Below are 27,843 nucleotides of genomic sequence, written 5' to 3' on the forward strand. Positions count from 1 at the left end.
TTACTGGAAGCCAAGAGAATGGCTTCTTTGGATGATATGATAAAACAGCTTGAATGATGACGATTGTTCCACAGGTGATCTCACATCATAAGTACACTTCACAGGACGGAGGATTCCCCACATGTCAATATAAGCTCTTCTGCACTCATCACTATCAGAGCAATTAAAATCCTTGGTGTCCAAATATTTTACGCAGCTCTTATTTTCAAGACATGATTGGGAGATATCGTTTAAACACTTTGATGTAAACACTTTGTATTTCTCCCTGTAGAAATATAAAACAGGACCATTTTTTCCTGCTGTTCCTGATTGCTGTAAATGCAGCAAAAATGAAAGATTAGCAAAGAGGTTTTTAAGGACAAATGAAATGGGGTGGAAACATAGATTGATCCATGTTAGGCATTTAGTGTCCATTTCAATAGGAGAAATTGAATGCTGGGCAGCCCAATCCAGGGGTGGGGGTGGACCCAACTCTGGAGCTGGTGCAACCATGCACTGGCGTGGGTCCCTATCCCACAAATGCACAGTGTGTGTGGAGGTGACTTACCCAGGCAGGAAGGGCCATGCAGCTCCAAAGCACCTGACCTGGAAGTCATTTCCTTAGACTCTGCCATCATTGCAGAAAGCTGTGTTGGTGTGGTACAGGCATGCCAGTGGGTGGAGCCAACTTTAATCAGTATCCACTGCTCACCCAGCCCCCATACACCAATGGAGCAGACCTTGAAGAAATGCTACATTTTTCGAGGCATATCTCCGTAATTCCCTAAGGAAAGTTTGTGCCAGTTCATTGTTTACTTTTTGTTTTCAGGTTTCCTACACTTCAGGAAAGCCCTTTGGAGAAGGCAGGGTGATGCCAGAAAAACAGCGCTCCCCTGCCCCCACAATCTGGATCTTTCACTGAAAGCAAAGGGACCCAAAAATGATCAATTTTGACTGGATTGCAGTCCCTGGTTAGTTAGTGACTGCATTTGACTGCAGTCCCTGGTTAGTTACTGGAGCTCCAGTCCCTAGTTAGTTAAGGCAGCAAATCGATACAGCATATACAGATACAGCAAAAGTGGGGTATAAAAATGATAGCACAGCAGAGGAACACCGTTATTTGTTTACATATCTGTATTGCCTTTCCAGATACCAGTTAGAATTGGCATGTATATACACAAACACACACTTTTGAAACAATATATTACCAAATCAGTAAAAATAATTAAGTAAAATGAAATTAATCTCCAACAATAAAACCATGCAAGTCTATATGTACTAAATCCTGTACTAAAGAATACCAGCAATGTAAATTTGTCTTAGAAACATGTACATGGGTCATAAAAACTTTATTCAGATAGATGGGGAATATAAACTACAACCAATTAACCACAAAAAGAAGGGGTATCATTTCAGTTATAGGCACGGCAAACAGTTAATGGCAGGTTTTAGCCTGGCACTTAAAGACTATCATTGTAGATGCTGGGTGAGCTCCAAGAGTAATGGAGTACCAACACTGATAAAGCCCTGTCTCTCGTTGCTACCCGCCTCACTTCCACTGGTTCAGACAAAGAGAGTTTAGAGAAAGATCTTAATAAACAAGAGAACACAGTGTGATGTCTTAATGCTAAGCCATTTACAACACAGTCTTATATAGACATACACCATTGATTTCAGTGGGCTTAGACTGGAGTAATTCTACACAGGATTGCACTGTTAGGGTTTAAAAGGTGAGAAACATTGCTGTGAATTGTTCCCAGTAAGGGGCAGCCAGTAGTGGTGTAGTTACCTAGGGACAAGGGGTACCCGTTGTCCCTAGGCACCACTCTTCTGGGCCCTTTCCCCACTTACCTTAAGCCCTGCGCTACTCTCCTCAAGTAGCGCGGGGTCCCGGGGCACTGCCCACTACAGGGGCGGCGTCAGCGCCGCCGCCCTGACGCTGCCGCTCTCGCGCCCCCTCAGCGTGCCGCATCCCTGACGCTCCTCAAAATGGCACCTTTTGATGACCCCGTACATGGGGACGCCCGGGCACATGCCAGAGATGCCGCGCGCTGAGAGCAGCACGCAGCAAAGGGCCCACAAAGGTAAGTGGGGAAAGGGCCCTGGTCACATGGGAGTGCAAAACTGGCCCCCGCATGACCAGGAAGCCAGCAGTGGGGGCGGAGCCGTGCACCCTCCATCCTGCCCATGTCAATCACACATGGGCAGGGTCAAGGGTGCTCAAAGATGACGAGGCAGCAGGACTTCCTGTTGTTTCATTGCCTCCCAGCATCCCTGACCCCACCCATGTCGATGACACATGGGCAGGATTGAGGGCGCTTGAAGGAGGCAGCAGGACTTCCTGCTGCTTCATTGGCGATGAGGGCCCTTGACCCTGCCCATGTCGCCATGAACATGGGCAAGGTCTACCCCCCCTTGGCTCCTTCTTGCCAGCTGGGCTCCCAGCAGGCAGCCAGCAGTCCCTTCTGACCTCCCCTCAGGACAGGCCACAACAGACTACAATCCCCGGCCTCGGAGACCTGCTTTTATAAGCACTAGGCTGGGGGTGGGGCTTGGGGAGCAGGACTTCCTGTTGCCTCATGGTTTTCGAGAGCCCTTGACCATGTGTCATCCGAGGGTGCCGGCAGCAATGAGGGGACGGGACGCGGCGGGGGGACGTCTGGAGACAATTTGTCTCAGGGTGCCATTTACCCCCAGTACACCTCTGGCAGCCAGTGCAGAAATTTCAGCACGTGGTAGACACAATCCTGTAAGTAATGAAGCTTCCTTGTTTTACAGTGGTTGAAACTTGGACTAGTGCCCCATGTAAAGCTCATTATATCATCCAACTTGGATGTGAATACAGGGCATAAATCACAGACCTTATACAAGATCTAGCAAAGCAATCACATTTTTGAACACTCATCTAGGTTAAAAATCCCTTGCAAACAAAATCAGCACAACGAGCAAAGAGACTGGCTCTACTGCTAGTTTTCTGTTTGCAAGAAGGTTTTTATGTGAAAAAAACATGCAAAGCTGGAATCTCCCACCTGCAGCCTGGGGGAGTTCAGTCCCTCATAAAACCTCTTTTTTCTGTCACCTTATTCTTGTGCATGCCAAGCCAAACCTCGGGTCTGTAGAAGTTGGTGCTTACCGTTTCCTCTCATAGAGCAGATCACCATTCGCTCGGCTTGTGGGATTCATTAGCTGCACAGTTAAAATTAAATGTTTCAAATATACAACCTACACTTGTCTTGAGTTTCCAAGGATGAAGTCCACCTTGGATGAAGCCCACTTTGCACCATAAGCAAAAGTGGGGTATAAATATTTTAATAAATAAAGGAATCACAAAAATATTTTTAAAGAAATTAAATGATTCTGGATTATTGCATATTGCTTGGAAAGCAACTGATTTTGCAGACTTAAGGATAATTTTGAAATGCAATAAAATGCATATGACCCAGAGCTCTGTTATGGCTTTTTGGACTAACTGAACATGAACAAATGTGTCACCATACTTACTGGCAGAGCCTGTTAGCTTGACATGTTTGAAACAAGCTGTGACATGAACGAGCTGGAACTAAGTCAGTGCACAGCTTGCCATGAAGCAGCTCTTTTGAGAAGTGAAGACAGTTTTCATCCAACTCTTCACAGTCACAGAATGTCAACTTCTGGGCGACATTAAAAGGCATGTTTAGGTAGAAGTTTCTTAGTGCTCTTTTGCATTGATCCACGCGGCATGGTGTTTGACGCACTTGGCAATCGCTAAGGTAGGCAGAGAATTGCTTGTTACATTTTGTGTCACTCACACATTCTTCTTGCACACGAAAGCAGGAGTGCTGTGGTTTGTATTCTGAGAAACAGCAACAAAATAGTCACAAAAATGACAGGAATCGGAAAAGGAGGCACAGCCTGGCAAGAAAAGAAGTTGTTGTTCTCTGACTCCTGAAAGCTTTGGGACCAGTTCAGTCTACAGTATGCAACCAGTTGCCACTTGCAATCACACAGAAGTCATTCTCTCATAGTTTGGCATGTGGGTGGATAACTGAGAGAGTCTGTTGTGGGCTTTTCGGGCTGTGTAGCTGTGATCTGGTAGTTTTTGCTCCCAGTGTTTTGCCTGGATCTATAGTTGGCATCTTCAGAGGTAAGTCACAGTAAGATGCGTTTCTTTCCGTGGCACACAGACCACGGCCACACAGCCCGGAAAATCCACTACACCCAGTTGATTCCAGCTGTGCAATCCTTCAACCATACATTCCTCTAAAGTCGAGGGGTGAAAATATAATTTGCTAAGAACAGGATGTGGGTGGAAGGTAGAAAGCTGAGCTGAATACATGAACTGGAGGGTGCAGACATCTTGCCCCCTTTTTGCTGTCAATGCTGCTTGGAGAATGTTCATGAAAGCCTGCTTCCCAGAGCCATTCAACACCACCTGAGCAGCTCTAAATCAGCAGAGGCAGTATGAGAGAAGATATGAAGTCATGCTGCCCTTGTCACTGCAGGGCAATGAGGGCTCCAAGGAGGGCTGCAGAAGTTCTGCTTCTGAATCCTGCCTTGCTCCAAGAAGGGCTGGCCTGGGAAGATGGTGCAAGATGCCTCAAGGTGTCCCGGATGCCTCTTAACTGGGCAGGTTCATTGGGACTGAGGGAGATGATCACTGTTGGGTAACTACTTAGGTGCAGACAGAGGTTCCAGGGATCTCCAAGGCCCGTGGTGGCGAACCTATGGCACTCCAGATGTTCATGGACTGGGCTGATGGGAATTGTAGTCCGTGAACATCTGGAGTGCCATAGGTTCGCCACCATTGCCCTAGACTGCTTTGCACCCTGATGTCAGGTTTCCAATTTTGAAATGTTACCAAAGGTTGCCAAAATTGGATGCTATTTCAAAATATACTGAACTTGATAAGGAGACACTGCCCTCTCTGCCTTACATGTCTTGCCTTATTTTTCAGACTAGCACAATTCAGACATTTAACTTTTGTAATAACTTATGAAACCCTCATTTATAAAAGAAAAAAAGGTGATTTGGGATGCGAAGAGCATCTAGCATATCTCAAATTAATTTAAAATCTGAGTTGCCTTATTTTCGGTGCTATTTGTTTACACTAGGACTAGGCTGATGCATTTGAATTGTTTTAAATGCGGGAGTGTCCTTTACTGAAAAGCTCTATTTTAATACATAGCCACATGAGTGCAAGAAATGTCATGCAAAATTGTTGCCCAACAAAAATGGGGAGGAGAAACATGTGGAGGAGGCTTATCCAGCTGCATGGCATTCAGCAGGTTCGCACTTTCACTTCAGCAGCAGAACTGGTTATTAAAATGGTGCTTCTGCAAACAAACTTCAGTTGTTAAATTCTTGGTCGTAATCCCTCCCACTACCTTCTTAGCCAGGTTTCAGGACGCAAACTAACCAGGTTTCAGGGAGGACCTCCCCATTGCTTGCGTGGCAGACATGGATTCTTCCAGTTTCTAGCGCTCGTTCTCCCCCTTATTTTGCTTCCCGGCAGGACCTGCTTGCAAGTGGGATAAACCTCATTGGCACGGTTCAGAGCCGATCCGAGGGAAGGGACAAGGGTTGAAACCCTGACTCATTTCCCGCCGCGGAGCGTGACGCAAAAATTGGGCAACCAATCAATGCTCTGCCAGCGCTGATGCAATGCGCATGCAGCCAGCCTTTCCTGGGGTTTGTTTTTGCTTTTGCAATTGGCGAGTGAGAGCAGAAGGGGATGCGGAAGGACGTTAACTGGTCAAACGTGTAACTGTTGAATCGTTAAATGTTCACACAGTAAATATTCGTAAAAGTGAATGTTAAACATAAAAACACTAGCTTTTTTTCGATCATGCCCAAACAAGATATGTTCCCACAGGGAAAAAGGTCCCGCCCCATCAAGGCACGCCAGCCAATCAGGGGAGACCGGCGAAACGAGATCGCCTGGTAGTGGGGATTACTAAGAGTTCTGGAACCAGGTGTGTCTGCTGTGTGCACGCTGCGGTGGGGAGGTAGAAACACCGATGAAGAGGGCATGGTTTCACTACAAACTGGTTTTGATCTGCGTAAAATTTTCCAGTGGGAATTCAACCTTTGAATCCCACCACTGGGCTTAATGCTGGGGGAAATTCACTGATACAACCTATTTATTCTTTGAATACCACAAAATCAACACCCTCTGAGCAGCTCTGGGCACTGCAGCCCCTTCCACACATGGAGAATAATGCACTTTCAATCCACTTTCAATGCACTTTGAAGCTGGAATTTACTGTGCAATAGCAAAATCCACTTTCAAACAATTGTGAAAGTGGATTGAATGAGCATTATTCTGCATCTGCAGAAGAGGCCTTTGAGTTTCATCTGGCCCTCTTGCAGGTTTCTTCTGCAGCTACAGTATCACAATGCTATCCTCTACAGAGTTAGCTATGTTATATATGAGCTGCTGGGTATAACTGACATTTGTCTGGGCATCCCAACCTGGAAATCCATACACAAAATCAACAACCTTTAGGGGAAAAAAAACCACATTTGAAGCTTACCAGCATTAGAAAGAGGGGACGACTCCCACTCTGCTTCTGTGTTTTTATGATCTACAACAAAAAAAGGACACAGAAGTGTCAAATCATTTGTGTATTACAATATTGTGTATTACAGTATTGTGTATTGTGTATTTCTGTATTCTACCTTAACTCTACAAAATCTGCTCAAGATTTCTACGTCAAGGATTAAAATTATTATAAAAGTTAAATAACTGATAAAACTAATTTATCACAATAAAACCAGTGCATTGGCTGTAAAATCATTTACCATGTATCTCAAAGCAGCAAACAACTTGTATCCATTGTAATATATAGGTTAGCCCTTAGATTCCTTTGCAAATCGAACGTGTGAGTATGTAATTGGCATTTTATGAAATTAAGACACATGGAATTAAAGTAACATCTAGAAAAACCCTCAGTTATTTGTGATCTGTCTTGAGTTGCATAAGTTTAATGTGAAGTATTTTAATACATAAAAAAAGAATGCCCAGTAATACAAGCCTCTTTGGAGGCATCTATCTTTCCATGCTCATGTATGGGGGAGGATGGAAAATATGAGCAGTCTACACCTAAATCTGCAGTACAATAAGCCTTAGTGGAGCATGAAGGTGGTTGGAGATGGTGGTAGAAGCCACACAATTTCCCACTTAGCAGAATCACATCTGACAGCTCACAAGTCTACTGAACAAGGTAAGATAGACTCTTGATAAGCACATAAAGATGTCCTTTGCCTTGCTCACTAGCCGACATTCAGCACAGGACTTGCAAAACTCACCAATGTCCTTCCCCATGTTAATCCAATAAAACCCAGCTTCCAGCCTCTCTATGGCCCCTTCCGCACACGCAAAATAATGCGTTTTCAAACCACTTTCACAACTGTTTGCAAGTGGATTTTGCCATTCAAGTAGCACTGAAAACAGTTTGAAAGTGCATTATTCTGCATGTGCGGAATGAGCCTAGTTTTATTCATTCCCAAATGGGCGTAAACTGTTGATTCATGTGTAATGGTAGCATCCGGTATTTCCTGGGTATCCCTAATTGTTTTCTCCCAGACAGCAGCACATTTACACCTCATAGACACTTTGTACAGTCTCTCTTCTATGAATTTAAACTTAACAAGCTGTTCTATTTTCACTTCTTGAGAAGTTTCAGCCAGAGATGTAGCAAGCAAAAATGGAGCCCAGGGTGGACTCCAAGTCCCCCCCCCTCGCGTGGGCCCCTTTCTTCAGTACAACACTTAACATTACTCAGAGTTCAGCTTAGATATTGGTTTCATAGATGTTACCAAGTTTTCACAGTTCCCTTATCTTAGATGGTACTGGCTTATGGTTTCTACACACGGGTCCTAACATAGGCTTATCCACAGTACACTCATTCAGCCCTCCCATTAGATCAACTCTCAAAAATAAAACATAAACTCTCCACTGAGATAAACTTAAAGCAAATCCTTATATCCCAGACCCACGGGTACACAGGAACTCTTCTCCACCTAGAAGATATTCCTCTCCTGATTTATATGATTTTCACTTGACCCTCTAGTACACTTGCTCAATGTATAATTGCTTTCTCCCAGCACTCAGGCTGTTGACAATAGTTGCCATGATACACTTTGACTGAACTATTCCATCAGAGATGTTTAGTTTTCACTCAGCTAAGGCAATCAGCTCTTAACAGCACAAATGATTCAGACCAACATTTTGAGATTGTACTCATGAGGGAGATAACCTTCTTTCCCTTCTACATCACACTGTTACTAGTCAAATCAGAGTGCAGGAACCACAGCCAATCAGATGACTCCTGTTCCTAGGCTTCCTGTGCCATACTCTGAAGGTAAACAATTCTTTCCTTAGACAGAACTGCAATTTAAAATTACCCTTTTCCTTGAAGTCCATTGCACAGTCCTCTTCAAAAATGCCTGGGTATGCAATCTCTTTCAGTTTTGTTGGCTGCGGGAATCTAATCTGAATATCTGGGGCTGATGAAAGCTCTGGCTTTCCTGTGGAAAGAAATGTTGACCACATGACAAGAAGGAGTGAAGGTACTGGGGATAATGGGTTTCAAATTCTCACTTTGAATTTTGAAAAATGAGAGACTGAGTTTTGGGAACCCACCTGTCTAGTGTGCTAATGGAAACCCTGAGGACCTCAGATCAGATGCTACATTATATGCAAACAGAGGTGGAGCTACCAGGGGGTGGCAGTGCATGTTGCACTGAGCACACAGCTGGGGAGGGCAGAAAATTGCTCCCCACCCCCTGTAAGGCATCTCTCCCCCACATACTGATGGACCTCTAGTGAAACAGTGCAGGTTTAGTAGCCCAGCTCTTTCAGGTTGAAAACGGCCAGGTGGTAACTACACTTCCCAGAGAGACCTTGTAATCCCCAAGTTCTCATGGGAAGTATAGTTCCCACCAGGCCATTGCCAGCCTGGAAGGGAACAGGCCACTTCTCCCAGACTGCGTGCCGCTTCACCGGCAAGTGTGAGCAAGGAGGAAAGGCGGGGGGTCAAGGCACCATGGAGGGGGGTGTGTGGAAAACACAAAGCGCGCACCAAGTGCAGTGTGGCCCAACTATACCTCTGCGCAGATATGTACCCCATCCCTGTTTTCTGCAAGGAAATAAATTTTCTCTCATTGACTGATGTGAGCCACAAATGTACCAAAGAATAAGCAGAACAAAATGATCGTCATCTAGGAAGGGACATGGTTTTACTGAAAACAAAAATTTTAAAGTAATTTTCAGTCCAGGAAATAACTCCAACAACAGTACTTTTATTTGCTCAAAACTGGCAAGCAAAGTTTTCTGGATAACCGTGAGGACCTCTTTGTTGGTGGTATTCTTAATAATGATTTCATCAGTTACTCAAATGACATTGGAGTTCCCATCCCAGTGGGAAGTTGGAAGGAAAATGAAAACAGAAGAAATTTGCACATAACACTCTAAACCATTGACAAAACAAAATAAAAATGAGTTACAAAACTTTCAAATTGAGATTTTTTTTTTTAAAAAAATTGAAAAATGAAAACACGTACTATAAATACTCCTGGGCAGAGTATTTGGTCATATTACTTGCTTGTATTTTTTTCTGTACCTTTCTGAACTAAACAAGCACTTGGTTTTTATTTAATTCTTTTTTAATCCTCTTTCTCGTGAGGTCTGCCTTTTCCCTGAATCAAGGTTATTGCCTGCTTTCATGAAGACTCCTGGAAAGTCTCTGTCAGAGGTGGATAAGTAAAAGCAGATAGTCTTATTTCATTCAGGAACTTTTTAAGGCCTACTTTTTGGGGGTGTAGAGGACACGTATTTAGTGTGATAGTTACATTCCAGGAATTTGTACAATGAATGAAAATCATAAGTTACCTTGATTGCCCAAACATTCTTTTCCAAGCAACATTTGGATATCACAGGCATCTTTAGTGCAATTGCAGTGTTTAAATTCTGGTAACTCAGTAACCAAGAACTTGACGACTCTATGACAGTTCTCTGATTCTTGCATTGCGCAGCTATTACCTGGATTGAATGGTTTAAAAAACACGACAATTGTTAATATGAACATATAAAGCTACCTCACAGATCAACCCACTGCGCTCATATGACTGGCTGCAGTTTTCTAGACTCTTAAGGCAAAGAAGGTCTTCTTCAGTCTTGTTATCTAGATCATATCATTGGAGGTGCTAGAAACAGAACCTCAGACAAATCTCCATGCAAAGTCTGTGTCCTACCATTGACACACAGAACTTCCCACTTGCTTACTCAGAATTAGTGATGTGCACCAATTTTTTTTAACTTTTTCAGATTTGGGTTTAATAGCTCCAACATTTTTCAAAAATCTGAAAAAAATCTGAATTCTCATACTGATAAGGGTTTTTTAAGCTATGTTTGAGTATCTGAAAATATTCCGGTCTATCAAATCCTATGGGCAAATTTTGTGGAGCTCAGGGCGGTGTGTGTGTGTGATTTTTAATGTACATCCACAACATTAGCAGCATAGCTTAAGGTCACTTTCCTTAGAAGAATCCCCAAGATTGGTGAAGATGGGGTTGGGTGTGTGTGTGTGTCTAATTTTATGTGCCCCTAAATGGAGGGAAAAAAATCCTAGCAGAAAGAAATCTTATTGGGAAGTCTTTGTGGGGCTCTGGAGGGGGAGTTGAAATAGATGCATCAAATTTATACCATGGTTACTGGTGACTGTCCTTACAAGAACCCCCATATTTGGTGACGATTGGGTCAGGGGATTCAATTTTATGGGACCTCATTTTTTTCTCCACTGGAAAAAGTGGAGATTTGAAGGGGCACCCTCTTTGGCACTTAATCGTTTCAGCATAGCTACCATACTTTTTAGCAGAATGAAAATTTCATAAAGACCATGAGTACCCGATGAGCATAACTCCCTGGATGACATAGAAAGTAGAATTCTGATAGGATTACCTTGATGCTCCCTGCAAGATGCATCTCAAGTATGGTGCTATGCTGAGCAGCTTTGCATTTGTACAGTGGCCTGTAGTACGCTGCAGCTTGTGGCTCGCTATTGCCCAGTTCAAGAACTAAATCAACCCACTTACTGGAGAAGAGGAAGTATCCCTGGGGTCACAGTTGTTAGGATCATTAAAGTGATTAACTTGGGTAAAGCATGTAATTCCTTGCTATTTATTCTCCCTCTGTACCTGGACAGTCAGTTGCATCCTTTAAATGCTTGGTATTGGTTAGAGTACAGTGTTTACTTTTGTACCTGCACAGCTATTCGAAAAGTTATTGAAAGAACTGATTATAAAATTAAAATCTGAGGATGTCAGAAAAGCCTGGCTGGATCAGACCAGTGGTCCATCTAGTCCAGCATCCTGAATACACAGCTATCATGTTTATTTTATTTTATTTTATTTATTATTCGACTTATAGGCCGCCTCATCCCCAAAGGGCTCAAGGCGGCTCACAGCACAGCTGTTATTCAAACAGCAATCACATAAAACTTAACCTATTATCCAATTAAAATTTAAGCAGCAATTATATACAATAAATAAAATTGAACAGCAAAACTAGTTTCACAGTTAATCAAATCGTTAATTAAAATTAAGATTAAAGTCATGGAGAGCCAATAGATATTATACCCTATTTATTGGCTCTCCCGGAGAATTTGTCCACCAACTGGCTATGGTCTCTCCTCTGGTGTTGCCTCCCATTACTGATATTCAAAGGTTTGCTCCCTCTGAATGTTCTCTTCAAACACCACAGCCAGAAGTCTTAGATGGATTAATGCTTTTAATTAATTCTTCCTTAAATGGAATTGTTCAGGAGAGCATTTTTTAAGGCAATAGAACTGTACTATAACTGAATTGTTCAGAAATGTGCTTATAGAAATAAAGAAAATGCAGACAATACCACTGTGCATAGTATATGCTTGCTATATGTATTATTCTGTATCATCACTACATTTTCTACTAATGCAATACCTGGATGGCCCAAAATACCTGGATGGCCCAGGTGGGCCTGATCTTGTCAGATCCCAGAAGCTAAGCAGGGTCAGCCCAGGTTAGTACTTGAATGGGACACCATCAAGGAATACCAGGGTTGTTATACAGATGAATGCAATGACAAACCTGTGTTAGTCTCATGTCCTGAAAACCCTACTGGCCATACATTGGTTAAGACTTGATGGAACTTTATTTATTTATTTTCAGATTTTTATACTGCCCCTTCCCCGGAGGGCCCTGGGCAGTGTCCAACATAATTAAAACGACATTAATGGAGCATATACACAACACATCACATATAATATCAGCTCCACTGAGCATAACATTAAAACCCCATAAAACAGCGTATCATTCAAAATATATATTGGCGTCCAGCTTAAAATCTTAATAAAAAACCCTCCCAGGAAGAAAGGAAACAGAGTAGGGCACCATAGATGTTCAGGGGCCCAAAGGAGAACAGAAGGAGGCACACATCAGCCCCCGCCCCCAAGCCTGGTGGAACAACTCGGTCTTACAGGCCCTGCTGAACTCACTGAGATCCTGTAGGGTCTGGACAGCTGGCAGTAGAGTGTTCCACCAGGCAGGGGCCAGGGCCATAAAGGCCTGGCCTGAGTGGAGGCCAGCCGCATCATCGTAAAGGCCTGGCCAGGAACCACCAACAAATTGGCCTCTGCCTAATGCAGAGGCCATGCAGGGACATATGGGGTGAGACGGTTCCGAAGGTACGAAGATCCCAGGCCGCATAAGGTACACGAACACATAATCCAATACTATTTTTGTGTATTATATCTAGTGCTGAAATACTGTTTTTCTGCATTGAATCTGCATTCTAAATCATGTTTAACAGCCTATGTTTTTTTGAAAAATTATCTAATCCTAATACTTGTACATTGCATATTAGACCTTGTCCCATTAATCCCATCAATTTACAGTGGGTAATCTACCTGGAGTCTCAGTGAGAAAGGTGGACTATAAAATTAGTTAATAAAATAAAAACAAAATCCATCAATGCTCATGGCTATCACTACATTTACTGACAAAAAGGGCCACCATTGAATTACTCATTGAGTAACAAAGTTGCCTGTTGTGAATCTATTGCCCATCAGCTTCATTGGGTGCTCCCAAGTTCTAATATGAAAGAAGAGACAGAAATTCTCCCTATCTACTTACTATAACACATATATAATTTTGTAAACCTTTACCTTGTCCTCCCTTAGCTGTTTTTTTTTTATCCTAAGCTTCAAGCTTAGGTAATAACACTGATCTTTCCCAGTCATACATATTAACAGTTGTCAGAGACCCCTGCTGATAACCCTGTTTATCAACAAGGATTCTAGGAAAATGGACAGGAAAACTCAAAAAGTGGTGGATCTTCTACTAAAAGTGGTCATCGGAGCAGACCCTAAGAATCACAACAATATAGATTGCATGAACTAAAGGACCTTCAACCTTGTGGTATATTTTCTACTTTGGAAACATGCAAAACCCATGTTCTTGTCAGTATAATCATGCAAGATTTTCTTCTGAATGGTTCAGAATCAGATACTTGCTTTGTCTTTCCAGCTTTATGTAACAGACAGAGGGTGATGAATAGGAGAAAGAGTTGAAGAGATTCAGAATTCAATAATGAATGAAGACACAAAACAACCATATGCTCTGTTCATGGTTAGGCCATGCACTAAGTGGAATACGCTCGTTTTATGAGAATCGTGAAGTTTATTCATAGTGTTGATTCAGCTGTTTGGCTGAAATGCCAGGAATTCATTTATGACAGGGTGGTACTTTTATGTATATAATTGTCCCTTTTATTGTTAGGTAGAGGGACATTTGTGAAAACAGACTCACTCAACTAGAAGGTAGAAGATGTTCTTTCTGTTTTCCAATCTATGCATGCTACATGTTTATGGATTTAAATTAACTGCAAAGCGGTTATGTACTTTGACTGCACAGAAATGATTGACACATTTTGGTTTATAACTAAAGCAAAAATGGACTATGGGAGTTGCAACAATGACAGGGAATTGGGTAAAATTGCCCCTTTATCTATATTCACAATTAGCAGAAGGTGATTTTGCTTGATTCCCTATTGACACTGGAACCCTATCTCCGATGGTTCGTTTTATATCTCAGGTTCTCCAGTTGCTCAGAAAGAAGTTTCGGGACAAACAGCTGACTGCAGGAGGACGACAGGGAAAGACTGGCTTCACCACTATCTTGCATGAGGTTTTTTTTTTTAAGGGCCCCTTCCACACACGCAAAATTATGTGTTTTCAAACCACTTTCACAACTGTTTGCAAGTGGATTTTGCCATTCTGTACAGCTTCAAAGAGCACTGAAAGCAGTTTGAAAGTGCATTATTCTGCATGTGCGGAATGAGCCAAGGTTCCAACTCATAGTCTCTACAGAAATGAATGAGTGGGAGAACCAGCGTGGCACAGCGGGTAACAACAGCAGACTCTAATTGGGAGAACCCGATTGGATTCCTCTACATGAAGCCTGCTGGGTGATCTTGGACCAGTCACAGTTCTCTCAGAACTCTCTCAGCCCACGCAGAGCCAGGCAATGGCAAACCACATCTCTTACCTTGAAAACCCTACAGGGTTGCCATAGGTCAGTTGTGACTTGAAAGCACACACATAGACATGAATTAATCAATGCCCCAGTACCTTATGGGAAGATGTCTTTTCCTGAAGACTTAAAAGTTGCTTCAGTAAAGCACATTAGGATTACCTAACGGCACTTTTGTGTTGCTTTTTATTTGCTTTGTTGTTTTAATTCATGACAAAGGAAGTATACATTAAGACCTTATGATGGGTTGGTTCCAATGACTACTTTCTGCTGTTTTTCTGTGATCGAATAAGTCTTCCTCCAACCAATTTTCTTTTTTTAGAGGCAGTCTTTTGCCATGGAAAGAACATGTAGTAGAAGGGAGTTATTGGCTCCAACTGGATTTTTGATACAGCCTATTATCATGAAATCATCTTTGTTTCAATACACCTACGAATAAAGGCTAGCTCTTCTGTACAAAAATAATGTTGTAATTCTTGGCAGTTTTCCTGTAACTATACATACTACATTAGGTTTCCATCATATATACGCCAATTACCATACTCTAAAGCATTATCTGATGGAAAAATCTTTTTCACTAAAAGATATCATGGATTTCCACTGAAGTGAGCATATTCATCATCTCCAAAGTTGAAGTGTACTGTTCCCTGCAATGGCTCCAAATATCCAAGCAAAATGCTATCAGAACCAAACAGAATATTTTTACTAACCATTCGTCCAATATTTCCAGACAAGTTACCCAAATAATTTTACATTTGACTGAGTTCCAAAAACAGAATGTAGATAACTCCTCTAGGGACCCCTGGCCAATTCTAACAATGATCAGAATTTAAATTACCAATGTACTTTCCAGCTGAAAAAAAAGGCTACTAAAATATTTTCCTTTAGAGTAATGCTAATAGCACTTAGATTTCAACTGGGATTTCAGGATTCAGAGTAGTTGCAACTCCAAAGGAGGTGCATGAAGGAGGAGGAAGTCTAGAGAGACTAAAAAGAAAAGGGGTTATTGGTGAGATGTAGGGCTATAAAAACCCACATAAGTAGTGTGAATAGCAGTCCTCCTCTAAAATTAATGTGTTTACATGCCTCTAGAACTGAATCACTTACATGGCACACCCCCCAGCTATCTTCCAACATTTTCAAAAGTCCACCTATATGCCTTTTCTTTCCAGACTTTTTAGAATTCTCTTCATCATGGAATAGCACTTCGCAACTAATACTTCTTCATGGCCCACACCCTTCTTATATATTTGGAGTAACACTTGTTCTTTTTTGAAATTAACAAAATAAGAACTATTCCTCAACCTTCTTACTTCAAAGATTCCAAGGACTTCTAAGCATTTTGGCCCCTCAATACTGATCCATGATAATTGGACTTTGACACTGCTCCTTGCCCTTTCCCTTCTTGCTATCACACACTCACTTCTTCACTCCACCAAAGTTCTGGCATATGGAGTCCCTACTTGGGTGCTGGAAAATACACATTGATCCATATTATGAGGCCAAGAATACAACATTTTCCTTTTGGTATTTTAAGACAGACATATATAGTTTCAATTGAGAAATTCTTTCAGCTTTGAGCTGTGCCTGAAGAGGAGCCCCTGGCTACATAATATACAAGCATTACAGTAATCCAACATATAGAGACCATGGATCACCATGTAGCCACGTCAGACAAAGTCTCACATATAAAGCGTCGCTGCTAATGTATATTCAAAATGTTGGTTTTAAAAATGTGTTTGCTAATTTGTGTGCCCTACATTGTGGCAAAAACAGGCATATAAATTAAGTGTTGGAGGAACAGCCTCTTAAGTCAGAGTGAAAGAGACATCAGCAATCAAGAAGGATGCCACCCAATATTATTTTCTCTTGACAACATGTTATCAACTGAGAGGAGATGGAAATTCAATTTGCAGGTAGTGGCCTTCCCAATTCCCTGTCTACCCCAGTCAGGAGATCAGTCCAAAAACAATTGATACACATCTGGACATGTGGGTGTATCTGACACAGGATCCACTTTTTTTTTAACCTGTCTTCCAAGTTTGATCAGGGGTTGAAGGGGTTATTCACATGAAAAGAACCTTTTGAAAGAGGCCCACACAATATCAATGAAATTGACACTTGGGGGGGGGGGGGGCAAGCCAAGGAGATTTAAATCAACAGAGCAATGAGTAGGTGAGCTTGGATGATAGTCTTCTAATGCAAAGGAGGCAAGATTTTAAAACACCTTCGCTTAGGGGCTAACAGCATCCTCACTGGCCTCCATGATGGGCTATGTTTTTGGGATTTTGTCATTTTCAACTAATGGGTACAACTTTGCTTAGTCATTTCCCAAACCTTTTTTTGAATAAATGCTGATCGCAGGTTCTTTAATTTTAATCCCTCTTACCAGACCACCAGAAAAAGTAGGGTTTGTCTCTGCTCTCAGAAAGAAATACACTTTTTTCATAGTTACCTGGAATGCACTACAAAACATCTTTCAATAGATTTCCAGATACTCTCTCTCACATTTACTTAATTGTGCTACATTTTTGTCTCTCAAGCTGCTGACACCTTGATCGTCTGGAAAGTAGATGTTGTCATAGAACAGAACACCAGCACTGCAAAAAAAAAGATACACAATGGGTACAGTTTAAACATGGGAGATGTTGTTTCTTTTGTTATAAACTAACAGAATACAAATGTGTTAGTAATGGCTTTTATTTTACTTTATACCTCCTTTCTTTTCTCCTCATGGCAGGGACCCAAAGCAGCTTACATTTGTTATCCTCTCCTGTCTATTTTAACCCTCACAACAGCCCTGTAAAGCAGGTGAGGCTGGAGAGGTGTGACTAGGCCTAGGCCACCCAACAAGTTTTCAAGTGGCAGAGTGGGGATTCAAAGGCACTGGGGCTCACTGGTCTTAGTTCAGCACTCTAACCCCTATATAACACTTGGCTCCTGTTGCCTGGTAAAGGAAAAAAATGAATGCATTTATCATTGGTGTCAGCATAAGTTGAATTCCAAATACATCAAATCCACAAGCACTGTGGCTCAGACATTTCAGACCTGTTTACTTCTAAAAAAGGCAAAGCTACCTTCATTGTCACGCTTGGATTGTGATTCTCAGTTCTGCTCTTTCTAACTAATTAATCTTCTTGGCTCTTGCTTCCAATCTATTTTAATTCAATTTTTTCATTACTAATCTAAATATTAGAAGTCCTAGGAGTAAAATTACATTCAGTTTGATGACTCCTTAAAATTATCAGTGCTGTATCAGTGCAGTCCATCATGTGTATGGGGTTTTGTGCGTGTTTTTTTTTCATTTGTTCAGAATCACAAGGATTCTAAAAATAAGGTTTGCTGGCACTCAAGCGCCACCTGCACCATTACTGTCTTCCCTGATATGCACATATGAGGGTTTGTTATGAATAACTGCCTTATAATTTTACTCCCTTCAAAAAATCAGATTTGATATCCAATTGGGTACCCTTAAATTTCCTAACAGTTCAATATATCTAGCTATTGATCGTGATTAAACTATGGCCGTTTCCAAGACGGGCGGCAAGGAAACTTGGGCGTAGGTCGGGCGCGATTGCGCCGACCATCTGGAAGATCGCTGGGACCGGCCCGCGCATGGACCGGTCTCTTGAAGAAAGCAGCTGGGCAGTGCCCGGGCGTGACGCCGAGCGCCGGGCGCCCAGCCGAATCCCTGACCTCGGTTTCTGGCGCATGTTTCGCTTTGATCCTGGGGACACGCCAACCCCTGCTTCGCATACAAGCTGAAGCTGGCGCCAAGAAGGGCCAGGGCGGTGGTCTCCCAAGGCTCCTCGCGACCGGAGGCCTGGCGGAGAAGAACGTGAGTGCCAGGGTGGGAGTAGGCGCATTGAAGCCGCTGCCGTCAAGCCGGCAGCGGCTGCCTACGCCGCTGCTTTCCCCAAAAAAAGAGCGCTTCTGGAAGCGCTCTGGGGAAACGCCGCCTTCATGCCGCCGGTCAAGGCGCTGGCTGCGTTACAATAAGCAGCTGCGCACTCGCATAATGGCTCCTGGAGACGAGGGTGTTTTCTACCGTCTCAGGCCTCCAGTCCGGCCACGAATTGCCCGTCTGCAGAAACGGCCTATGACATTTCTCTAGCAAAAAAGATGACAACTCCATCAAACATCATTCTAAGGCACTGGACACAGGAGTGAGGGGTGGCATGCAAGGGAGGGGAGGGAGGGGAGGGGCGGCGATGGATCATTGGCTCCACCTGCACCCCTAGTGGAGGGAGGGGAGGGGAAGGGGTGGCATGCAAGAGAGGGGTGTGAGGGGGCCCAGCATCTGGACCTGGCCCACCCACCCTAGTGAAGGGAGGGGAAGGGGAGGGAGGGGTCTCATGCAAGGGAAGGGGAGGGAGGGAGGGGTGGCATGCAAGGGAGGGAACTCCTCATTATTCTAAGACATTGGACACAGAGAGAAACTGGACATCAGACTTGGGACTCAGCATTAAAGATGAATCAGTGGACATTCTGCTGAGAAAATGTAATTTTTGTCTGTGAACTATCTTATGCTGTTTGCCCCATACATATGATAATCATTTGACTCAAAGAAGTAACTTTACAACCATAATTCATTTGATGTCATGCATTTAAACACTTTGAATCCCAGATCCAATCAAGGGTAGTTACTACAATAATAACAGGGAACTAATTTTGATTTCCTTCATCTCAACTGGACTTTTCTAACATATGTTTACTTGAAACCCAATAAAACAGTCTGTTAAGAGTTCCCCACAATAAATAGTAGGCTGTATTGCACCACCTTTCCAGCTGGCAAAAGAAGGGGAAGGCCATCAAAAATGAAGATCGTGGAACCCATGGGCACAAAAGCCATGTGGGATGGGTGATGCAGTGAAGAAAAACAAAGGAATCTGAGTGGAAGAGCTGGTGAGATTCAGCCTAATGGCTTGAATCCTAAGCAGTGCAGGTGGGGTTGCATTAGGAGAATGCAACTTTTCTGCCTTCCTCTCACCCTTTTGTTCCTGCTCACATAAGCTGCTGTGGTACAGAGGAGAGTCAAAGAACACTGTGGGGCAAAAGAGGGAATCAGAAGCATCAAGAACAGGCAAAAATTACCCTTCCCTCTATGGAAAACAACTGAACTATTCCTTTGGGAGAGCTGATGCTGTGTGGATGAAAAAACACCCTAGGATCCAAAGTCAAATGAGAGCAAGTTAAATAGCCTTTTTAGTCTAGATAGCATGCAATGCTTTATAGACCTATGGTTTGACCACAGAAAGTAGATGCACTGGTCTTTCCCAGAGGATTTGTTCAGCTATTATCAGAGTGGAAATAACAGGAACAAAAAGAAAAAATTAAATATATGGATTGTATGGCAACAGGACACCAACTTATCTGCAATTTTCTTCTAAGTGTGATTAGCTGATCTTCCTTTTTCCATTCCAAGCCAAAGGGAAATGTCAATAATAGTAATAATAACTCTTCTTGTGACAATGTATGCACTTAGGCTTTTTACTTAGCAAACAACAACAGCCAGATATGTTTTAGACAAAACCCTGCTACTTCTCACTAACCTCGATAGCTAGCTTTTCATATCAGTGTTGGTGTTAGGTCAATCTGGCTTGGCATTATTTGTGAGCTGTAGTGTTTCACTAGCCTAAATGCCCTGTCCAGATGTCATCTCCTGTAGGAAAACACCACCTTACAGGTAACACTGGGGTGCGAAGCCAGTACCAGCTCACCAGTACCGTCCTATTTCCAACCAAGGCATAAACACATGAGAAGTGTTCTGCTCCCACATTTGTCTCTAGGAATGAGAAAGACATATGACTCATGACTATCAACAGGTTAGAGCATTTAAAGGATTACACAGAGCACCAGTAACCCTGGACACTAAGCCATGCTGATGCGACAGAAAGGATTGACCTAGGCAACCAATTTTGTTTCCCAGCATATGATTATGTTTGAACTAAAATGGACTCAAGATGTCTGAATGGGGACCAGCATGCAACAGGTCACAAAGACTTGGTCACCTTGAGATGCCTCGGTCAGTCACTGGGATCCTCCAGACTCTCTCTCTCTCTCTGCTTCATTTGCATCATAAAGTAGTAACTGCAATTGTTGTATTGATTGGGAGGGAAGCTGTCAGAATCTATCCAACAAAATCACTTACTTATAGAAATTTGAAAATAAAAAAAATACTGATTTTCTGAGGACCGGTCTGTACTCATCATCAGACCAGATCCTAATAAAAATGTATGTAACAGTGTGATTTGACTTTTCTTAGTCCTGGTTTTTACCATTCTAGTTAATGTTATTGTATTGGGTTATTTTTTCTGTTGTAAGATTGTTGTTTTTATCATAGTCATAAACCACCTTGAAGCAAAAGAATTAAGTGTAAGATTTAAACATTTTAATAGAGCCACTTTTTCTCTCTGCTGTTCTGTCTTAAAACACCATTTCCAGTTAACTGTGGATGTAGCCTGACCAAAGTTAACCACATGTAATGCAGAGCTAAGTATATGCTTCAAAGGGTCTTGTAGTGAAATAAACAAGATTCAGAAGTGCTTAATGCTGGGAAGAACATGCTCTGTGTTCCAGAAGAGAGACTTTGAAAAGATAAGCAGAGCATATTGGCTTCACATATGAAAAATTCGAAACATGTGTTTACGCATAGAAATGTGACAGACTGACTTTTGCACACTGAGTGTATGGTTGAGCATCAAAGGCTAGCTTCTTTGTCAGCTGGCCTTAAACAACTTGCAGGATCTCAGACTTCCACTACCAGTGTGGTGTAGTGATTAAGAGCAGTGGACTCTAATCTGGTGACTTAAGTTTGATTCAACACTCCTCCTCATGAAGTCTGCTGGGTGACCATGGGCCAGCCGCAGTTCTTTCAGAACCCATCTCAAAATAGGAAGCCACAAGACAGAGAAAAGTGGGGTATTAAAAAAACAACTCTTCATCTACCTCACTTCCAACCAGCAAATAATAATATTGACCCACAGTCTCATAACAGTCTTGTAATAATGCATTTGAACAGGTCCTGAGGAGGTGTACTACACAAATACTCTGTATTTTTATTTACACAAAGAATGTGTTAGAGCCACTTGGCTGTTACTTATTATAGTTGTAAATGTAGGGAAAGAATACCACAAATGAAATAAGCATACATATTTGAAAAGCTCAAGAGTATTTTCTAGTAAAGCTGAGGATGATTGTAAGAGACACACGTCTACATGGTCTATACTGTTTAGTTGTTTGAAGGATCAAAACTTGAGAGATAAGTAGACAGACAGACAGACAGACAGACAGACAGACAGACAGACAGACAGATCTCAGTCTAAAGGAGTCCAGGTGGATAGTGAAGCAGGAATTTAAAGCAACAGATATAGCTTCCCCTCTAGTAAAATTTAAACCAACTTGTGTTTTTTTAAGCAGCTGCAGGGTATTGTTATGAAGCCTAAAAATCTAAGGCAAAAAACAAGGAGTAGGGAAAGGAAGCAGAAAACTTACAGCAGTAGAATGTCAACAACTGTTGTCATGTCCTTTACAAGATTTAAAAAAACATCTCAGAGAGTAGCAAGCAGAGGGGAGCTACTCCCGTTGGATTCGTGTTGAGACTGACAAACGTGCCGGGTCACAAGCAACCGAGGTGGAAATTCAATAGAAAGTGAAACGTCCTTCCAAGCAAGCCCTGATAGGAGCTGGACGCGCAAGGGCAGAACACTTGAAAACTTACCTGTGAAGAGCAGGGAACTCATCGTGGTTTCGGAGGCGGACGCGGACGCGGAGGAGAGCGGAGTCAACTGCAAGCTGAGACTGCCTGTTGCTCGCTGCCCTCTTTCTAGCAAGCGCGGCCAGTGATTTCAGCACCACATGGCTCTGGACAGCGCCCCGCTGGCGGAGGAAGCGGCGATTGGTCCAACGGGGCGCCAAGAGCGAGCCAGGAGCTCCGTCTGACGCTCCGTTGCGCTGCGCCTCCCGGCAGGAGAAAACCCATCCGCCTCTGTGGCAGCTTTTCGGAATGGCCTAAGAAGTGTCTCCAAACTCGGCCTGACTTAATCTGGCGGGGAAAAAACGATAAACTTACTAACGACCGGCGCTTTGCACGTCACCTTCTCGCAGGACACGACAGCCACGGAGGAAACAGTAGCGGAGGCAGTGCTAAATTCCCACCCTGGCCTCCTGAGGGTGCAGAAGGGCAAGCAAGTGGTTGCTGCGTCAGAAGCCCAAGGACGTCGGCGACGCTGCGAGGGAGGCTTGAGGTCACCTACAGGTATCTCTTCGGTCGTTTTGCAAACGGGAGTCCAGTCTAAGCTGAAGCATATTAGTAAAATCATCTCCGTTGCTTCCAATGGAGCAAGTACATTTATGGAAGTAATCTCCACACACCCACAGCCCCTCCCCCCACCAATGGGGTTCATGCAAGGAAGCCCCCTTCTTAAATTTCAGCCAGATGGAAGGAGGTGACCACCTTACAATTCTGGCAGGATCTGGCAAGCAAGTCCTCCCTTCCATTTCTGAGAGCCTGAAACAGGCAGGACTTTTTCTTCCCAGGGTGGCTGGTGAGATGAGTGAAACTTTTCTCTGTCTGATGTATTGTCGAAGGCTTTCACTGTGTCGATTCATCTCGGCTCTGGTGGTGTTCGGGTTGTGCGGGGTCAGAAACCAGGATCTAGCCTACGCTGCTTGCAGGGCTGGTATCTTCAGTGATCACAGAGGTCAGTGGTAACAGACTTCCCTCTGTGATACACCTCTTGAAGATGCCAGCCACAGATGCAGGCTGTAAACATTAGGAACAAGATTGATTACATCTCTGCCACACATCCCGGAACAATTCCACCAGAACCAGTTTTCTCTGTCTGCCTACCTTCTCTGTGCTGCCCGGGTTGTTCTATATGCGTTTACTCCTCAGTCCTGGTCTGCTACTGGGAGTGAGGAAGTGAGTGGTGGGACAGGGGCGGGGGGTGGGGGGGAGGGGTTGAGCTCCGAAAAAATGTTTAAAATGTCAGGGCTAATAACCACTGAGGAGCAATTTGTGTCAGGAAAAAGGTACATCTGCCCAGTGATTTTGTGTCAAATTACACTCATTGAAAGATTATTAATCAGTAGCTCTTTCTACATGAACTTCTTTCTGGTCCTGGATTACTGTATCTATTATTATGGGGGAGGAGCTTAAAGCTCTGGCTTGTGCTTTTATCTACTTCCAGACATCCTCAGAACTTTATTGAGAATGTGGCATATACTAGATAAACCAACTCTCTCCCCTCCCTCCTCCCCCAATTAATTTAATACTAGTGAAGCATTTCTGGGCAGGTTGTCTGGGCTACCTTACAAGAGTGGGCTTGAGCCTTCCCCTGCCATCCATATCTTGCTTACATTGTATACAAAGTCTAACACACTTTGTAAGCTTAGTTTCAGATGGTGGAGTCGGACAATCTCAAATTCGTGGTTACCTAGAATGAGAAAAAAGACTCCCTTAGCCCATGAGGCAGGGCAACAATTGGCCCAAACCAGAAATGCTGGCTGCTGTGGGTTTCCTTGGGCTGTGTGGACATGGTCTGCATATCTTGTTCCTAAAGTTTCACCTGCAGACCTGTGGCTGGCATCTTCAGAGGTGTATCACAGAGGGAAGTTCGTTACACACTGTGTCCAGTGAGAAGGGAATGTTTAGTGCAGTATATATTGTCCATGCCCCAGGGTGGGGAACCAATCAGTAAGTGTTTGAGTGGAACTTGCTATGCAAAGGTGTGCTTGATTGCATTGTAATGCGGGTGGGTTTTTTCAGTCCAGGGGGTGATTTGCATTTGCATTCCCTACAGCAGCAACAGTCTTAATGAATGCAAATTCTGTGTCTGGGTGGAGTCCGCTGTCCATGAACCCAGCATGCCCTTGGCCTTTGATTCTGGTGTTTTAAAGTACTGGTAGCCAGGTTTTGTTAATTCTCAGAGTCTCTTCCTTCTTGTTGAAGTTTTCTGGTATTTGTGGATTTCAATGGTCTCCCTGTGTAGTAACACAGTAACCTTCTGAGTTGTCCAGAATTTCAGTGTTTTCAAATAAAATGTTATGTCCAGTTTTGCTTAGGATAAAGTTTTACTATTGCAGATTTTTTCTGTGATAGTTAAGCTGACAGTGTCTTTCATGCTCCTTATTAAAAAAGTCTCCGAATGCTATGTTTTGTAGTTCCAATGGTGACCTTCCAATAGCCAGTAGAGTATGTGATAGACTCCTGCAGAAGTGAGTCTATCAGACAGGGAGGTTTACATAAGAGATTCAAAAGAAAAGAAAGCTGTTTTTTGGAGCCACATAAGATGTCCGAAAATAGCCCCTAGGCTAAGGCTGCAGTTAGTTTAAGGAAAGTTGCCAGTGTCACAAAAGGTGTGCTAAAGGATGACGGGGATATTGCAAAGAAGCTGAATGAATTCTTTGCATCTGTCTTCACCCAAGAAGAGGTGAGGAAAATTCCTGCACCTGAACCAAGATTCTTAGGGGTCAGTGCTATCAGTCACAGGCCAGGAAAGGGATTTGGGTGTCTTAGTTGATAGTTCCATGATAATGTCAATTCAATGCATGGCAGCTGTGAAAAAAGCAAACTCTACGCTGGGGATAATTAGGAAAGGAACTGATAATAAAACTGCAAAGATTGTCATCCCCTTATATAGAGCAGTGGTGCGACTGCACTTGGAGTACTGTGTTCAGTTCTGGTCACCACATCTCAAAAAGGATATCAAAGAGATAAAAAAAGGGCAGCGAGGATGATTGAGGGAATGGAGCACCTTCCTTATGAGGAGAGGCTGCAGCGATTGAGATTCTTTAGTTTGGAGAGGAGACATCTGAGGAGGGATATGATTGAAGTCTATAAAATTATGCATGGGGTAGAAAATGTTGACAGAGAGAAATTTTTCTCTCTTTCTCACAATACTAGAACCAGGGGGCATTCATTGAAAATGCTGAGTGGAAGAATTAGGACAAATAAAAGGAAACATTTCTTCACGCAACGTATGATTGGTGTTTGGTATATGCTTCCACAGGAGGTGGTGATGGCCACTAATCTGAATAGCTTTAAAAAGGGCTTAGACAGATTTATGGAGAAGAAGTTGATCTTTGTCTACCAATCTTGATCCTCCCTGATCTGAGATTGCAAATGCCTTCGCAGACCAGGTGCTCGGGAGCAGAAGCAGCAGAAGGACATTGCTTTTACAACCTGCATGTGAGCTCCCAAAGGTATCTGGTGGGCCACTGCGAGAAGCAGAGTGCTGAACTAGATGGACTCTGGTCTGATCCAACAGGCTCTTTCTTATTTTCTTATGGGACACACCATCTGGTCACATGGGAGGCACAAAATCGGCCCCCACGTGACCAGAGAGTCAGCCTTCCTGAGTGAGGCAACCCTAACAAAAATGGAGCCAAAACAGCCTAGCCGGAGCAGTCTGCTTTTTTAGCCAGCTGCTGCCAGGATTAAAGCAAGTGGGAGTGGGTTAGTGCCTTGGACTATGTTTTCAAGTTATGGTGAGCATTTCAATAACATACCCATGAGCCTTTGCTAAATATGCCAATTATCAATTTGCATATTTAGCAAAGGCTCATGAGTATGTTGTTGAAATGCTCACCATAACTTGAAAACATAGTCCAAGGCACTCACCTTGGAGATCAGGGACATGGCCCTTTCCCCCTGTTTTTAGCAGGCCCAGTCCTGCCTTGGACTATCTCTTTAAGCTATTGTTGAAATGTTCAGCACAACTTGAAAAGATAGTTCAACACAGGACTGGACCTGCTAAAAGCAGGGGATCTCCAGGCAGGCCAGGGGCAGGGCTGAGGGACGCTTTGCAGGTGGGTGGGCCTGGGGCATTCCGGGTTCCCTGCAGCAGGGACATGGGGAGGGTGGGGCTCTGGGGTGGGTGCCTGGAAGAGGCTTTGTCTTTGGGTGCCGTTTGGACCCTGGCACAAGCTCTCTGTCTGCCCCAGTGATAACTACAGCATCCTTATATCACAGTAAATGGAAACAGAGTGGTTGGAAAATAACATCCCATCTTCTCCTTGATGATGACAGGAAATGAAGATCAACTTTGATCAAGAGAATCCATAAAGAAATAATAGTGGCACCATTGGTTGTAAACAAAGGGGCTGTTCTAGTATATAGCAGAGGAAGAGGACAGCAGGCTGTGCAGGTCTAGCTGGAGACTTCATTGACAGCCCAAACAAAAGGAAAGATCAGATGGGGAACTAAGAGAGCAGAGTGTGATGTCAACAAGAAGGACACAGGGAACTTCTTTGGGGACTGGCAAGTCATGAAGAGGCTGGGATAGAATGTGGGGAAGTGGGTAGCAAGTGAGAGAAGCTGGAGTTGGAAGGGGCCTAATAGATCACCTAGCCCAACCCACGTCTGTTTAGTTCTGTTGATTGGGGTACTTGCTAGTGTGGATCCTGCTCCGCTTAACAGGAACTTCCCCTAATGCAGGGAAATGGCATTCTAGAACTGTGCTGTTGTTTTCTGCTGTGCCATTACTTACGTTGTGAGCAAAATGAATTCTCATGTGGAATTCTTATCTCCCTGCCCCTCTTTCAGGAAAGTGACTAAAACAGCACAGGAATGGTACAGGAGTCCCAAAGGAATCTCCCTTGTCAGGACTGTAATTAGACTTGGTTTTCGCTTCAGATAGTATAAATCTTTCACCTCTTACTGTGGTTAGATCCTGGAGCAGATTGTGAAAATATATGTATTCATAGTGGGGTCTGCAGGCTTGTTTGCATCTGTGAATTGATGCTCATTTTTCAGTGAATTGCTTATTTTGCATATTTTAGAAAACCAGCACCATATTCTACACATTTATAGTTTATTTCAAGATGTGTTCTGAACTTATCTAAAGCTTTGTTCTGATTTTTTTTAAAAAAGTAAAAGCAATAGAAGCTTACAAAAAGCCCCACCTTTAATTTGTTGTCTATTTTAGAACAGAGACTGGAGTACTTGGCCAGAAGCAAGAGATATTAATTTTTAAAATTTCATTTATCTCCTGCTTCTCCCCCCCCCCCCCCCCCCACATAGGGAGCACAGTAGAGCCAAGTGGAGTGTTATGTGGTTTCCGGGCTTTGACAGCAGAGTAGGTTCATTTTAACCTCACAACAACCTTGTGAAGTAGGTTAGGCTGACAGTGTGCTACTTGAAAGGCTTCATCTCTCCAACAGGGACATAAAGTGGCTTATGGTACCACTTTCATATCTTCCATTTCATTCTCACAACAAAAACTTTGTGAGGTAGATTAGGCTAAGAGAGTGTGACTGACTCAGGGGTACACACACACACACACACACACACACACACACACACACACACACACA

The 27,843-nt window shown here is 43.2% G+C and overlaps 1 protein-coding gene across 1 annotated transcript; it reads right to left on the minus strand.

The window, feature by feature from the left end:
* Positions 1–22,847, minus strand: LOC125437861 (GDNF family receptor alpha-like). Its single transcript, XM_048505890.1, has 8 exons — positions 22,623–22,847; positions 22,247–22,485; positions 17,035–17,126; positions 9,851–10,000; positions 8,365–8,487; positions 6,492–6,542; positions 3,481–3,811; positions 1–265 (listed from the first exon to the last, which is right to left on the minus strand). The coding sequence occupies exons 1-8, from the start codon at positions 22,845–22,847 to the stop codon at positions 1–3; spliced, it is 1,476 nt and encodes a 491-aa protein (XP_048361847.1).
* Between the last annotated feature and the right edge of the window lie 4,996 nt (positions 22,848–27,843).

This window comes from Sphaerodactylus townsendi, linkage group LG01 (assembly GCF_021028975.2).
Source record: "Sphaerodactylus townsendi isolate TG3544 linkage group LG01, MPM_Stown_v2.3, whole genome shotgun sequence".
NCBI classification, from domain to species: domain Eukaryota; kingdom Metazoa; phylum Chordata; class Lepidosauria; order Squamata; family Sphaerodactylidae; genus Sphaerodactylus; species Sphaerodactylus townsendi.

Bases quoted from the DNA above. Each gene is read 5' to 3' on its own strand.
- LOC125437861 (XM_048505890.1), bottom strand. From the start codon at position 22,847: ATGATTTTACTAATATGCTTCAGCTTAGACTGGACTCCCGTTTGCAAA. The intron at 17,127-22,246 runs GTAAGTTTTCAA...TTTTTTTTGCAG, and splicing joins GAGTTCCCTGCTCTTCACAG to TGCTGGTGTTCTGTTCTATG. The intron at 266-3,480 runs GTAAGTATGGTG...ATATTTCTACAG, and splicing joins CAAGCTAACAGGCTCTGCCA to GGAGAAATACAAAGTGTTTA.